Here is a 12445-nt window from a genome sequence, read left to right on the forward strand (position 1 = left end):
ATGCTCTTCAGGAGTCGTCTCATATGAACACTGAATGGTGCAAACAGTCCGAGAGGATCAAACACTGAAGAAACTAGAGATAAGATCTTCCTTTGGGTGATTGGGGTCTCAACTTCTTTGCTCGTACCTCTACAAACCTGTAGACTATCATCGGTAATCGTCCACTGAAGCCCAAGCACTGATGACCCTTCCTGGCTGGGTTCTACTTCAACCTGCTTTGTTTTGCTGATTGATCTTAAGTCCTCTGGGATTGCGTTGGTTACCAAGTCGCTGTTGGTGATCCACTTCTTCAGTTCAAATCCATGTTTTGAAAGAAGAGGTTGCAGTTGTTTGAAAACCTCAATTGCTTCTTCAGGTGTTTCGACTGACTTGATGAAATCGTCCATGTAGAAGTTGTTTTGGATTGCTTTTGCTGCAATTGGGAACTCGTCCTCGTTATCAATCGCTACTCGCTTCAGAGCGTAGTTGGCACATGTTGGTGAACTCTTTGCTCCGAAAACATGACGTTGATACTCGTAAATTTGCACAGGTTCGTTCATTGTTGGTCTCCACAAGAATCTCAAGCAGCTTTTATCCTGTTCAGGAACTTGCACTTGCAGAAACATTGATTCAATATCTGCTGTTAGAGCCATTGGTCCTTCTCGAAATCTGAATATTGTTCCGATCAACCCGTGTAGCAGATCGGGTCCGGCTAACAGCTTGTCATTTAGGCATACGTCCTTGTATTTTGCTGCAGCGTTGCAAACACGGCGAACTTTACCCGGTTTGTTGGGGTTTAGTACTGGATGGTGTGGCAAATACCATTCCTTTCCGAAAGTGCCTTTGACTTCCGATTTACCAAGGATCTTCACAAATCCCTTTTCAACATCTGTATCAATTGACTGTTGATACAATTCTTTTAAATTTGGGTCTCGTTGGAACCTTCGTTCCAGTGAGTAGAGCTGACCAAGGGCCGAGCCGTAGTTGTTTGGGAGATTGGGTTCTGGTTCATTCCAGAGCATGCCCACTTCGTACCGCTCGCCTGTAAACTTTGTCGTGCTCTCTAGAAATTTCTGAGCTTGCTGCTCTTTCTTTGATTGACTTACAACATTTATTTTGGAAGCATAGGTTTCTATGTCCCACCATGATTGGATATTTTCTGCCACTTTCACATCTTCTGTGAAGGCAAAATGACAAACATTTTGACCTTTCTTGCCTGTCATGGGACCACTGACTACCCATCCTAATTCTGTTAAGACGGCGAAAGGCTCACTTCGTGTTCCAATCTTATAGTCCAATGGACGTTGAATTTCGTAGGCATCTTGTCCAAGAATGATGCCTACTTCCATCAGGTTGAATGTTCTGTTAGTGAGAACGTTCAGGTGTCTGAATTTATTCTTCAGTTCCTTGTAATCATATGTTGTGTTTCCCAACGAGATTGATGGGTGTGCAAACGCTTCAATCGAATGCACCTTTGAATGTAGTCCCTTTATTGTGATAGGAACCTTCTCTGTCCTCAAATCGTGCGTCCCATGTATGCCAGCTATGTTCAAGGTAACGTCCGTGCCTTTGGCTTGTAGTTGATTCTTGACACTTTGGTCGATGAATGAAACTGTTGACCCACTATCGAGGAAAGCATAGGTAGTCAGCCTGTTACCACCACTCTGAACCGATACCGGAACTATTTGAAGAAAACTAGTAACTTGGTTACTCTGGTTGATTGTTGCTGCGCTTACATTAACTGCGTGACTTCCCTCGTCCACTTGGTTTTCTGAGTGTAGCAGTCTGTTGTGCTTTTTGGTACATCCGTTTATACCGCACACTTTGACTTTGCAATCTTTGATTGCATGTCCTCTTCCCAGACATCCATAACATAAGCGTTCTCTCCTCACTGCCACGTATCGATCATTCACACTCATGATTTTGAATGATGGACAGTTCCAAATTTTATGAGTGCCATCGGCTAATGGGCAGTGATCGTTTTGCGCCTGCTTGGTTTCTTGCAGGTTTGAACTTGCACTGAAGTTCGATGTCTTCGAGAATTGTTTTTCTCTATTTGCGTTGCGTCGGTCTTCTTCTTTGCGTTCCCCTTTAAACGCTGAAAACCCTTCATGCACGAATGCCATTCGTGATAGCCATTTTTCAAACATGATTAGATCAGGCCAGTCCTCGTCTTTGTCATCGACGTAGAACCACCATTTTTCTTTAAGAACTTGAGGTAGCTTATCAACTGCCATGTACAATGTCGAACTTGATTGCAAATCACCAATATGTTTGTACTCTTTGAGCACGTTCACGAAGTTAGATACAATAACAGAAAAATTAATCAGGCTGGTTGAATCATGAGGTTTCACTTGATTAGCTTTTCGTAGGCTCTCGAGCTGCGCATCTATAATTACATGCGGTCTTCCAAATTTTCTTTCTAAAATGTTCCAGGCAGCACTATAAAACTGTCCAGAATAGCCCATTCCCGAGATTGCAGATTTTGCTTTGCCTGTTAGCAGAGTCTTCAAATGGCTCATTTTCTCTGAGTCGGGAATCGTGCGTTTATCTACTGTTGCTATGAACATGCTAGACCACTCAGGCCACTCCAGTGGGTTTCCGTCAAAATTGTTCAACCTCAATTTTGGTAAACTACTGCTTGAATGTCCAGAGTTGTAGTGCTTTCCAGCTATCGGCGATATATCCCGCCCTTCAACACTTACTGAGCGTTCGCGAGAGTTTGGGTACCATGGGTAATGCCTCTGCTTATTCCGTTCAGGGCTGACGTCAAAGCGAGCTCTTGGTCGAATTGGCGTTCGCGTGTCGTTCATCGAATTCGCCCACTCCGAGACATCTCTCCCTTTTGGGGTCCAATTGAAAGGTGACTTGTCACGCGCCTTAGTCGATTGAGAACGGAAGTCATCTTTCTCCAATGCTGTTCTTTGCAATTGGCGCTCTAGGTCTCGCTCTTTTTCCCGAAGCTGATGTTGCATCTCTAGTTCTTTCATTTGCATTTCTAGATCCAACTTCTTTCGATCAAATTGTGCTCGTTCGATTTGCAACTTTCTTTCGAATTCAATTTCGAATTCCTTCATTTGTTCTTCAACCCGACGTTTCACTGAAGATGCTTCCGAAGCGTTTTCTGTATCCTGGTTGATTGTCCGTGTAACCGTATTCGTCGTTGCATTGCTTGTGTTACCATGATTTTGGTTAAACTCTGGAATTCCAACGTTTTGTTCTAATTGATGCACATTATTCGCAGGCGGTTGCTCTTCATTGGCATGAAGAGTTGACTGGCTTTGCTGGCTTGACATGTTTGTCTCTCCGTGGATATACGGTAACCACTCTGCGTTCAAATATTGAAAGTATTTTTCTGTCTCAAGTTTGCGTTTTAAAGAAATATCTGGGTCTCGGAGAGTCTCAGCTTTTTTATTCACGAGTTTTTGAATGCTGTCATCCAATTGCAGTATCTGCTGATAAAGAGTCTTGAGCTTGCTTGGTCGATCTCGCTTCTCAATGAGCTCAAAACCTTCTTCCTCTTTCTCAATCAAGTTGTTTCGCAAGTTGTTGATCTGTCGATCCAAAACGCTTTGACTCTGTGACGGAGTCACTTCTTGTGTACTTCGGGACTGCAGCTTGAATCTCTACAGCTCCTTTGTTTGTTTGCTTTAATTGAGCTTGCTTTTCAACGTTCCTATTCGCTTTGCCTAATTGGCTTTGCGTTGTTGAATTACTCGTTGAGTTTTGTTCTCGTTCGTCGATGACTTCGTCACTTCGACTGTTGGGTTGGACAGCAGTTTATTCCACTGTCCGGGTCGGCGGACCAAATGTAACGGCTGCTCTCCTTGTGTTTCACAAAGAAAGTTTTACACCGCCCAGTTCGTTCTGAGTGGTTACAAAATCTGTCCGGATACTTCGTTTATGCAGTTCGCTTTTGTAACTGTATATCCGCTCTGCTGTACTTACCGTTGCATTAACTATTTTAGTTCGTAACTATTTGCTGATCTTAGTTTTTTCAACTATCAATTTAAACTGGATTGCTACAGATCACACAATACGGGATCTCTTTATGTATACCAGTTCAATCCGATAGAAAAAACAAATCGAAGACAAAGATATATGTCTAAGACCTGTTTGTGCAAAAATATTTAAGCTTAAACTTAAGTTGGCTTTTGCTGTTTGTACTCACAAGTTGAGAATACCAGAAGTTGGGGTTGTAACAGTTGAATTTCAGCTCCAATAATTCGTTGATGCAAGACACAGTAACAGAATTTACTGCTCAAGAATAATATTTTGAATACAAGACACAGTAACAATTTACTGCTCAGGAATATTTCTAGTTCAAGACACAGTAACACGTTATTTACTGCTCAAGAAAATTTGTTTTGCAATATTTTGCTGAGTTATACTTTCAGCCGTTTTCTGCGGCTACTACGTTGAGTTCTGTGTGTTGCTTTTGTTATTTCCCCCTTTTCTCTTTTTTTCTCACGTGACAAACTGTAACTAGAACTAGAACTATAACTATAACTATTAAATGACTAAGACAACAGAAAGTGTTTTGTTTCTATTTTTCCCCGCCTATGCAAGCTTGTTATTCCTTAAGCTCAGCTCCAACACCTACAAAGTTTTCCGCATTCAACGCTCATCTTAAATAATTTTGCGTTGAATGGCGGCGACACCTCGAACCGGGCTGCATTTCAGATCAAATATATGCTTTTCGTGGTTTGAAAGTCACTAATTATGAAAGTCTAGATTATTGTTGAATAAATTGAAGAAAAATATCTTGGCCACCTGAACAGGAATGTTAGCAGATTGAAACCAGACTACTGGAATGTTCAATGCTTAACACCCAACAGTTGAGCCCTGCCGAGAATTAGAGAATTAACAAAGCCATAGATGGTTTTCAAAGAGCTTTTGAATCGTTGCCTGGAATTATTAAGCTTGATGTCTGGACGTATTTGAATGGCATGCAAAAACAAATGTTTTATTTAAATTATCGTGTCATAAAAAAATTGGCAAAGCTTATGATCAACGAATATGTGAACCATGGTACAATAAAACGACTTTTTTACCGCACCCAAATCTGCATTCACATTTTTTCCCTCGAAAAGATGTAATTGATAATTAACTTGCTTTTTCAGAATATTGCTGGTCAGAATATTGAATAATTTCAGGGCACAAAAAGATCCGCGATGGTCTGAGACACTTGGGAGTGAAGGTGGCGACAGGTGAAGTGTGCAGTAATAGAGTGATGTTCAAACAGCTGTGCAGTGAGGGTGCCATTGACATCTGTCAGATCGACTGTGCCAGAGTCCTATCCATCAACGAACTCATTCCTATTCTGCTTATATGCAAAAAATACAACATCACAGGTACAAAAAACGAAAATTGCGTCTTAACTGGTGTGAAATGATTACACTTTGAAATTATGTGCATTTCCAGTTGAAGTTTCACAATTAAAAGACAAAACAATTCCACAGGAAATCGATCCCCCCCCCCCCCCCCCTAAATCGCTAATTAAGAAGATAAAGAGAAACGCAGCTTTCATCCACAAAAGTGTGTAGTGTCCTTGAGGACGTCAAGAAGGTAAAAACATAGGATATATGAATTCCAGAAAAATTGCGAAAGAAGAAACAGAGTCTTCTTATGGAGAACAAAAAACTATAACAAAGAAACGGCAAAGAGAAGAGATAATGTCTAATCTTTATTCTGCTTAGAACGCTCATGCATATTAATTTTTTTATTATCGAAATTGCACTTAAAATGCAGTACTCTAACAACAAAGCAAAATATCATATCAACGAAATGAAACAAATTAAACATCAACGCAAAAAATAAATCAAGCGTCAACGCAATAAAAAAGGTACAAGCAACAAAAAAAATTTTAATAAAACAACTTGATGAAGCAATTGGATTTTCACACTGATTCTTTTACGTGAGTTCTGACAAACTTACATCAACCGTTTCCTTTATTCGGTTTACTTACATCAACCGTTTCCTTTAGTCTCAAGTTTTGCTGATCAGCTGTTAATTTTTTGACCCTTACCTGTGAACTTTTTCCTCGCCTATGAAGTCCTCAAAAAGTGTTGGAAGCAATACAACTGCTGCAGTTTTCTATGCTAACAATCTGCTTAGCCGCAAACAGAAAGTCGCGTTCGGAGTGGTTTGTTTCTCCATTGTAGCTCTTTTGTGCTGCTATTTTCGTTTGATAACACTTGTTGGGTGACTTTTTCATGCTTAACTTTCCAATTTTTTTGAGTAATATGAGTTGAGTGAATTCAGAAAATAAGCCTGTTTGCAAAAATTAAATCGAATGTGAGAGATGACCGTATATAGCCCGTTTAGAATAGGGTTCCAAAAAGCGGTTTGATTTCCGGTAGTTTGAATCCGTTCCATAAAATTGCGCTTTTATAATGACGTCAGGTCTCCTAGATACTCGTGAACTATATTAACAAAAATGTCATCTTGTTAACTAAAGCGTTGTGAGGAATTTTTTGTATTTGTTTGGGACTGTTTGGTCACAACTGTTTGTGGTCTAATTTTCTCGGACCGTTTTGACTAAGCGCTTTTGTCGGACACGACTTACAGTATCATCAATCAGTCAAACAAAAAATTAAAATGAAATCAAATTATAGTTAATAAAAAATTTCGCTGGCTTGGAACCGCAGTCATATTTGCCATTAAATATGAAAAAAACAGTGCCTTATAATTTATTGAATTGTTTTTTTTGTAATATATTTACCATAAATATTAGAAGTGTTCCTAAGTACATTTTCTATTTTGATATTCGCATATGATATCGTCCATAAAATCAGTGTTGGCGAGAAATTTTGCAGAGGTAGCATTTGAGTGGCCAAATTGAAGCCATTTTACAACTTTTTGAAGCCATTTTAAAAAAAATTGACTCCAAGGATTTAAATTTTGAAGTAGTTGAAATGTTAATAATGACTTTTTAAACTCCTTGAGGGAGTTGTTTCTAAATGCGGTTCTTGCCAAATTGCACTTGCTCTCAACCATGTAATTAAGTTTGCTTTTATCGTCTAATGGATTTATGACTTGGGTGTAAATGTTTCTTGTATCGTTTTCTTATTTTAAATAAATATTTGGCTATGCTGAAATTGCTTTTTGTACATAACGTTGAGAACGAAAAACGAAAACCTTGTTTTTGACAATCCTAATTGTTTCCACCGTGTTTTGGTAAACTCTAGCACGAACTTTAAAAAATGAAACTTTTCAAAAACATAATGTTTTTCAGCTTCCAAGTTGGTTGATTGTTCTGACCCACTTTAGTGGGGGAAGAACTATATACTCAAATGGTTTTTTTTTGTTCAGACAATTTTGGCCGATCGAGGTAATCATCGTACGGAGTGGTGAATTATATCATTAAAAAGCCCGTCCAGCGTAGAATATGGAATTCAAAAGATTTTTTAAATTTCGTTGTTTATAGGGAGTTATCAACGTTTAAAGTTTTGTGAAAATTTGACGTAATTCAGCTGTTTTTATTCACTTTTTCGGTATTTTTGACCTATTTTTCGTCAATTATGCTAAAATTTGCTCAAAATTTATTTTGTATTCGTAATTATTTTATCTCTAAAGATGAAGGCGGGTAGCTGAGTTCTTTGATCGGAGATTTTTGGCTAGAATTTTTGCCAAATTTTTCGAAACTCGACTTTTTTTTGGGACCAAATTTGCTTTTTTAGCTCAATTATTTTAAATTTGTGGAAAGTAGATACCTTAAAAATGCGACCATGTTCTTTGTATGCTGACAAACCAGCTAGTTTTACACCCCATTAGCTTAGGGAGTATTCTGGTATTGTTATTTTGCCAGTTTTGTGCAAACTAAAACTCGATAATTACAGAAAATGCTAATTTATATTTGACATGCTGAAGTTTTGTAAAAAAAATTGATGTATTTCGCAACCATTTGAACAAATGAGTATTTTTTTAAAGGCGCAGTAAAATCTGCGTTGATCTTGATCTTGTCATGGATTCTTACGAGAGAAATTTTTTAGATATAAATGGGGCCCGAATTTTTATTCAAAATATTTCCGCTTTGTTAAAGTTTTTTATGTAAACTTTTTTTACTTACAAGAAATCCAAATCAGGCTCAATGAATGAGAGATACTATTTAGGCATTTAGGCCCAACGATGTTACATTACGGTTTCAGAATAAGCTCATGATTTTTTTGGCTCTGACCAATTGTTTTCGTAAAAAAATTTTTTTGTACCTCTTGAATTTTGCTCTCATTTGTTATCTTTTTTCTTAATCCGAAGACTTATTGTCCCCAGTCAAAAAACCAGTTTTTCTTTTGCAGGTTAAAATGATTCTAGACAATTTTTTTTTGGTTGCTTTATAATGTCTGTTATGACTCTGAAAATGATTGTTTTGAGAAAGCATCGATTATTTTTTGAACTTCCCCGCTATTTAATCTTATTTCTCTCAACTTCAGGAGCAGTCTCAGTGAAAACAAGCAGAAACCGATTTCCAATGGGTTATAAACTTATGTTCGTAATGATTTTTTTTCAACTAATGATCTCTTTGTTTTGATACTACGCGTTTTCAAGTCTTTTTTTTTACATTTTTGAGCATAATTGCCTTATTTATGAGTTCATTCTGTTTCCTTGCCAAAATTATCACATTATTGACTAATCCAATTGACCAAAATCATAGAGGTGGAAATGCAGAGCGTTAGAAAAAAGCGTATCTAGATATGTTATTTGTTATATTTATATAGTATATGCTTTTTGGGCTTAGACACAGTTATCCCGCAAAATATAACTGGATCTTTTTTGTTGTTTTGGCCAATGTTTGTCTTTTTTGTTATTGTACGCCAAATGATTGATAACGACAGGACGTGTAACGCAACAGAGTTCGGTTTTTTGCTGTTTGTTTTAATGACTTAAAAATTGGAATAAGAGTTTTTGTTTGATTGTATTTTCTTTGCTTTCAACTTCGTAAACATGCAACTCAATCTCACTAAATAGAAGTTTCAATTACTTTTGTTGGTTCAAACATTTATTTTGCGCTAGTATATACGTTGTAGCCTACAACTTCGACCATTAATTTCACAAAAAGTTTTCGAGATTTCTATCATGTTATTTTTTTTGGATTTCTTTTTGTTGCCATCTCCTGGTAGTCCTTTTATAAGGGCGGCTCTCTGATGTTAATATCAAGTGAAAATGACAATTTACAGTTCATGGAGGTATCATCTGATAATTATAGTGCCTTGAACAGTGTGATCTGGTAAAATTTAAGTTTTGTCTTCTCTACATATTTGATGTTATTTTGTGGTTATGTGGTTATGTTGGCGTCGTGATTTAAACTCATTTTTAACAGGCCCATTCGTCTTCCTGAGGTATTGCAACTTAATCCATTGGTGTTGGTTTGAGTTTTAAGTCTGTTATGCCTTTTGAACATAATTGGTTTCAAAAATAAACGTGGGTTTTTGAGATTCGACATTTTTTTGAATAGCTTCTCGGTCGATTTGTTGCTCATTCTCTGTAAACACAGGTCACAAACAGTTTCCAGTGTAACAATATTTTGATATGTATAACGGTTTTAGCTTCAAACAGTTGTTTCGCGGCTTCGTTACTGCTGTTACTACGAGATTTCATAAAGTATTTAGATTTTTTTTATATGTGTACATTTTATAGGATTTTCGTTTTCGTATTAATTTATAACAAAAATCGTAGGTTCCATTGGCTTTGAAATATGGGGCAATTGAACATTGAATAATGACATGTCTCAATTGCTTCCTATGGAGATATAAATCAACGTTATAGGGATTTCAGTTGACATCTAATGACATTAAAAACGGTAAAAATAATTCTTTTCAAAAATGGAAACTTCGCACCTCTTTGCTCTTTTTGTGGACCTGTTAATCAGTCGCATTGAAGATGTGTGTCATATCGTGCCAATGAAATATATGTTAGTTTTTTTCGTTCAGGTTTTATCTGATGCGAGTTTGATTTCATTATGATTTCATTTATTGTAGACATCGAGTTTGGTCGCAAATAAAATTTGTTGTTTGATATTTATTATTTTCTTTTTAGTAGTCCTATTATCAACAACGTTCATCGGCCCTCTAGGGTGGAATTGTTGAATTCCATTGGTTGTTTATGGCTCGATATGTTTTTTTTTAAAGATTTCTATCTCTTCATCATTTGGTAGCCAATTAACTTAAGAATGTGGATGAGCAGGGTCGGAACCTTATGTGCATACGCACAATACCGAGCCTCCTTGTTGTATTATATATACCATGATATTTGCAACCACTTTACAGGAAGTATAGGTCCTTATTCCGTTGAAACTCGACAGCTAATTTTAAACACCTAAGCTGCAAAAGTTTCCAATAGTTTGCGTATTTGTTCACTTTTTGATGACCAACTGAAATAAAACCAATACAAAATCAAATCGACAATGCTTGGGTGAAAACATTTTCAAATCCAGAAGGCCGTCTTAAAATTGGAAATATTTGTTCCGACCCCTCTTGAGGGGGGAGGAACTATATACTCAAATGGGTTTTTTTGTTCAGACAGTTTTTGCCGATCGATATATTCATCGTAGAGAGTTGAGACTGGTATCATTAGAAAGCCCGTCCAGCGTAGAATCTGGAATTAAAAGTATTTTTTTGATTTTTTTTGACAGGCAGATATCGAGGTTTAAACTTTCGAGAAAATAGAGTGAATTCCGTTGATTTCATTCACCTTTTTTTGGAATTTCTGACTAAAATTTCGGCAATTTTGATAAAGTTTAATACAATTTTACAAAAAATTGTTGCTGATTTTACATTTAAAGTCAAAATACATTGCCGGCTAATTTCATTGAATTTTTTTGTCACAAATTTCGGCTAAATATTTTAAAAAATTCAGACTTTTTCATCAAAAACAGCACGAAATAAGTTTTTTTAGTCCACTCTGATTAAATTTGCAGAAAGTGCACAACCAAACACCACTAACACAATCTTTGTAGACTGAAAAGGGGGGGCTATTTCCACTTCAACTTCCGTTGAGAGTGCTCTGTAAATAAAACTTTGCCGTTTTTGCTAACTTTATCGTTGATTATCAAAAACGCAGCATTTCTTTTTGATTTTTTTTACCAACAAAATATCTATATCAATGACATTCCAAAAATTAAATATTCATAATGAACAATCAGCATTAGCAAGACTAGTTCTGTACCAATGTTGTACCAAAAATAATTCGGATTGACATCAGTCGGTTTTTTATTTTAAAAAACTCGATCTTTTTTATATTAATTAAATAACAGAACATTTCAAATCAAAGCTTAATAGTGATAGGTCCTATTTGGCTTCTTAATTAGCTAAAAATTTATAAACCTAGTTGGTTTCTTGAAACTTATGGTCGTTTTGACTTTTAAAATATTTGATTTTTAATTAAAAAATGGCTTTTTGAATTTTGCCTTCATTTTTCTCTTAATTTTGTCAACCTGTAGCTTAGTGTCAGCCATCAAAGAGTGCCCCTTCCTTCTGCTGAATTCAAATTTAGTCTTTATTTTGGTTTTACGCCTTAAGTTATGCTGTTCTGGCTTTGATACTAATAGATTTCACAATATTTTTTTATTTTTTAGGTAATAGCCAATTTTTCATCTTTTCTAGTTTTGTCAAATTATCACGTTATTGTCAGTTCATATAACACATTTTTCTTGTTTAAAATAACACCCAATTGATAGTATTTAAATCTTTAAAGATATAGATTGTGGCTCATTACCGCTTCGACAATACTTTGATTGGATTGAATTTTTAAATTTTGTCTTCAACTGTCGTTTTTACTTTGTCTTTTTAGTCGTATTTAATTTCCTGTACAATGACCCAGTTTGATTGGCTTTTTCTGGAAGAGAACATGAGCCGATGTTTTGATATTAGAAGATAGATAATGGCTTTCATGACTTTGAAAACAATTGTTTTCCGAAAAGAAAAAAAAAACATATCAACTTCGCAATTTTGTTCCTTTTATTGTCTGGTTGTTACCTGGTCTTGTTAATTAAAGGTAAAAGATGACTCTTTTGTCAAGGGAAGTTGTCAAAAGGTATTGGTGTCTCAAAATCTTTTGTTTTTAACGAATTCGTTTCGACTTTACTGGCTTCCACACGGGTTTCCACAAAAAAAAAAGAAAATGAATTTTTATTTTTGGCATATTTTACGTTCTTTTTCGTTCTTTTTGTAGACGTAAGACTTATTCTGTATAAATGCAGGTCTCAAGAGCTTCCTTTGGAAGAATGGACGAACCTATTCAAATTTTTCTTTTTGTAATTAATGGCTTTCATTTCTTTGGAATAAATTTGTTTCGAAAAAAAAACAATTATTACATAATTTTGCATTTTTTTCATTTTTGTCTTATTGTTGCTTTTTTTAAAAAATGACCGGACCCATAATACATTGTTCAATGAAGGTGCCATCGAACATATTTTTGGGGCCAAAGTATGGCTTTACGGCTTCCAAAACATTTTCTGGCAAGTTTTAAA

The 12445-nt window shown here is 36.1% G+C and overlaps 1 protein-coding gene across 2 annotated transcripts in view; it reads left to right on the forward strand.

Annotated features, from left to right (window-relative positions):
* Window positions 1-12445, forward strand: part of LOC142339728 (mitochondrial enolase superfamily member 1-like) — a 57963-nt gene that overhangs the window by 44153 nt on the left and 1365 nt on the right. For both annotated transcript variants that reach the window (XM_075389959.1, XM_075389960.1), the window contains exon 7: window positions 5136-5333. In XM_075389959.1, the coding sequence (XP_075246074.1) occupies window positions 5136-5333 (198 nt within the window). The remainder of the gene's footprint in view (window positions 1-5135; window positions 5334-12445) is intronic.

This window comes from Convolutriloba macropyga, chromosome 5 (assembly GCF_964194025.1).
Source record: "Convolutriloba macropyga chromosome 5, txConMacr16.3, whole genome shotgun sequence".
NCBI lineage: Eukaryota > Metazoa > Xenacoelomorpha > Acoela > Convolutidae > Convolutriloba > Convolutriloba macropyga.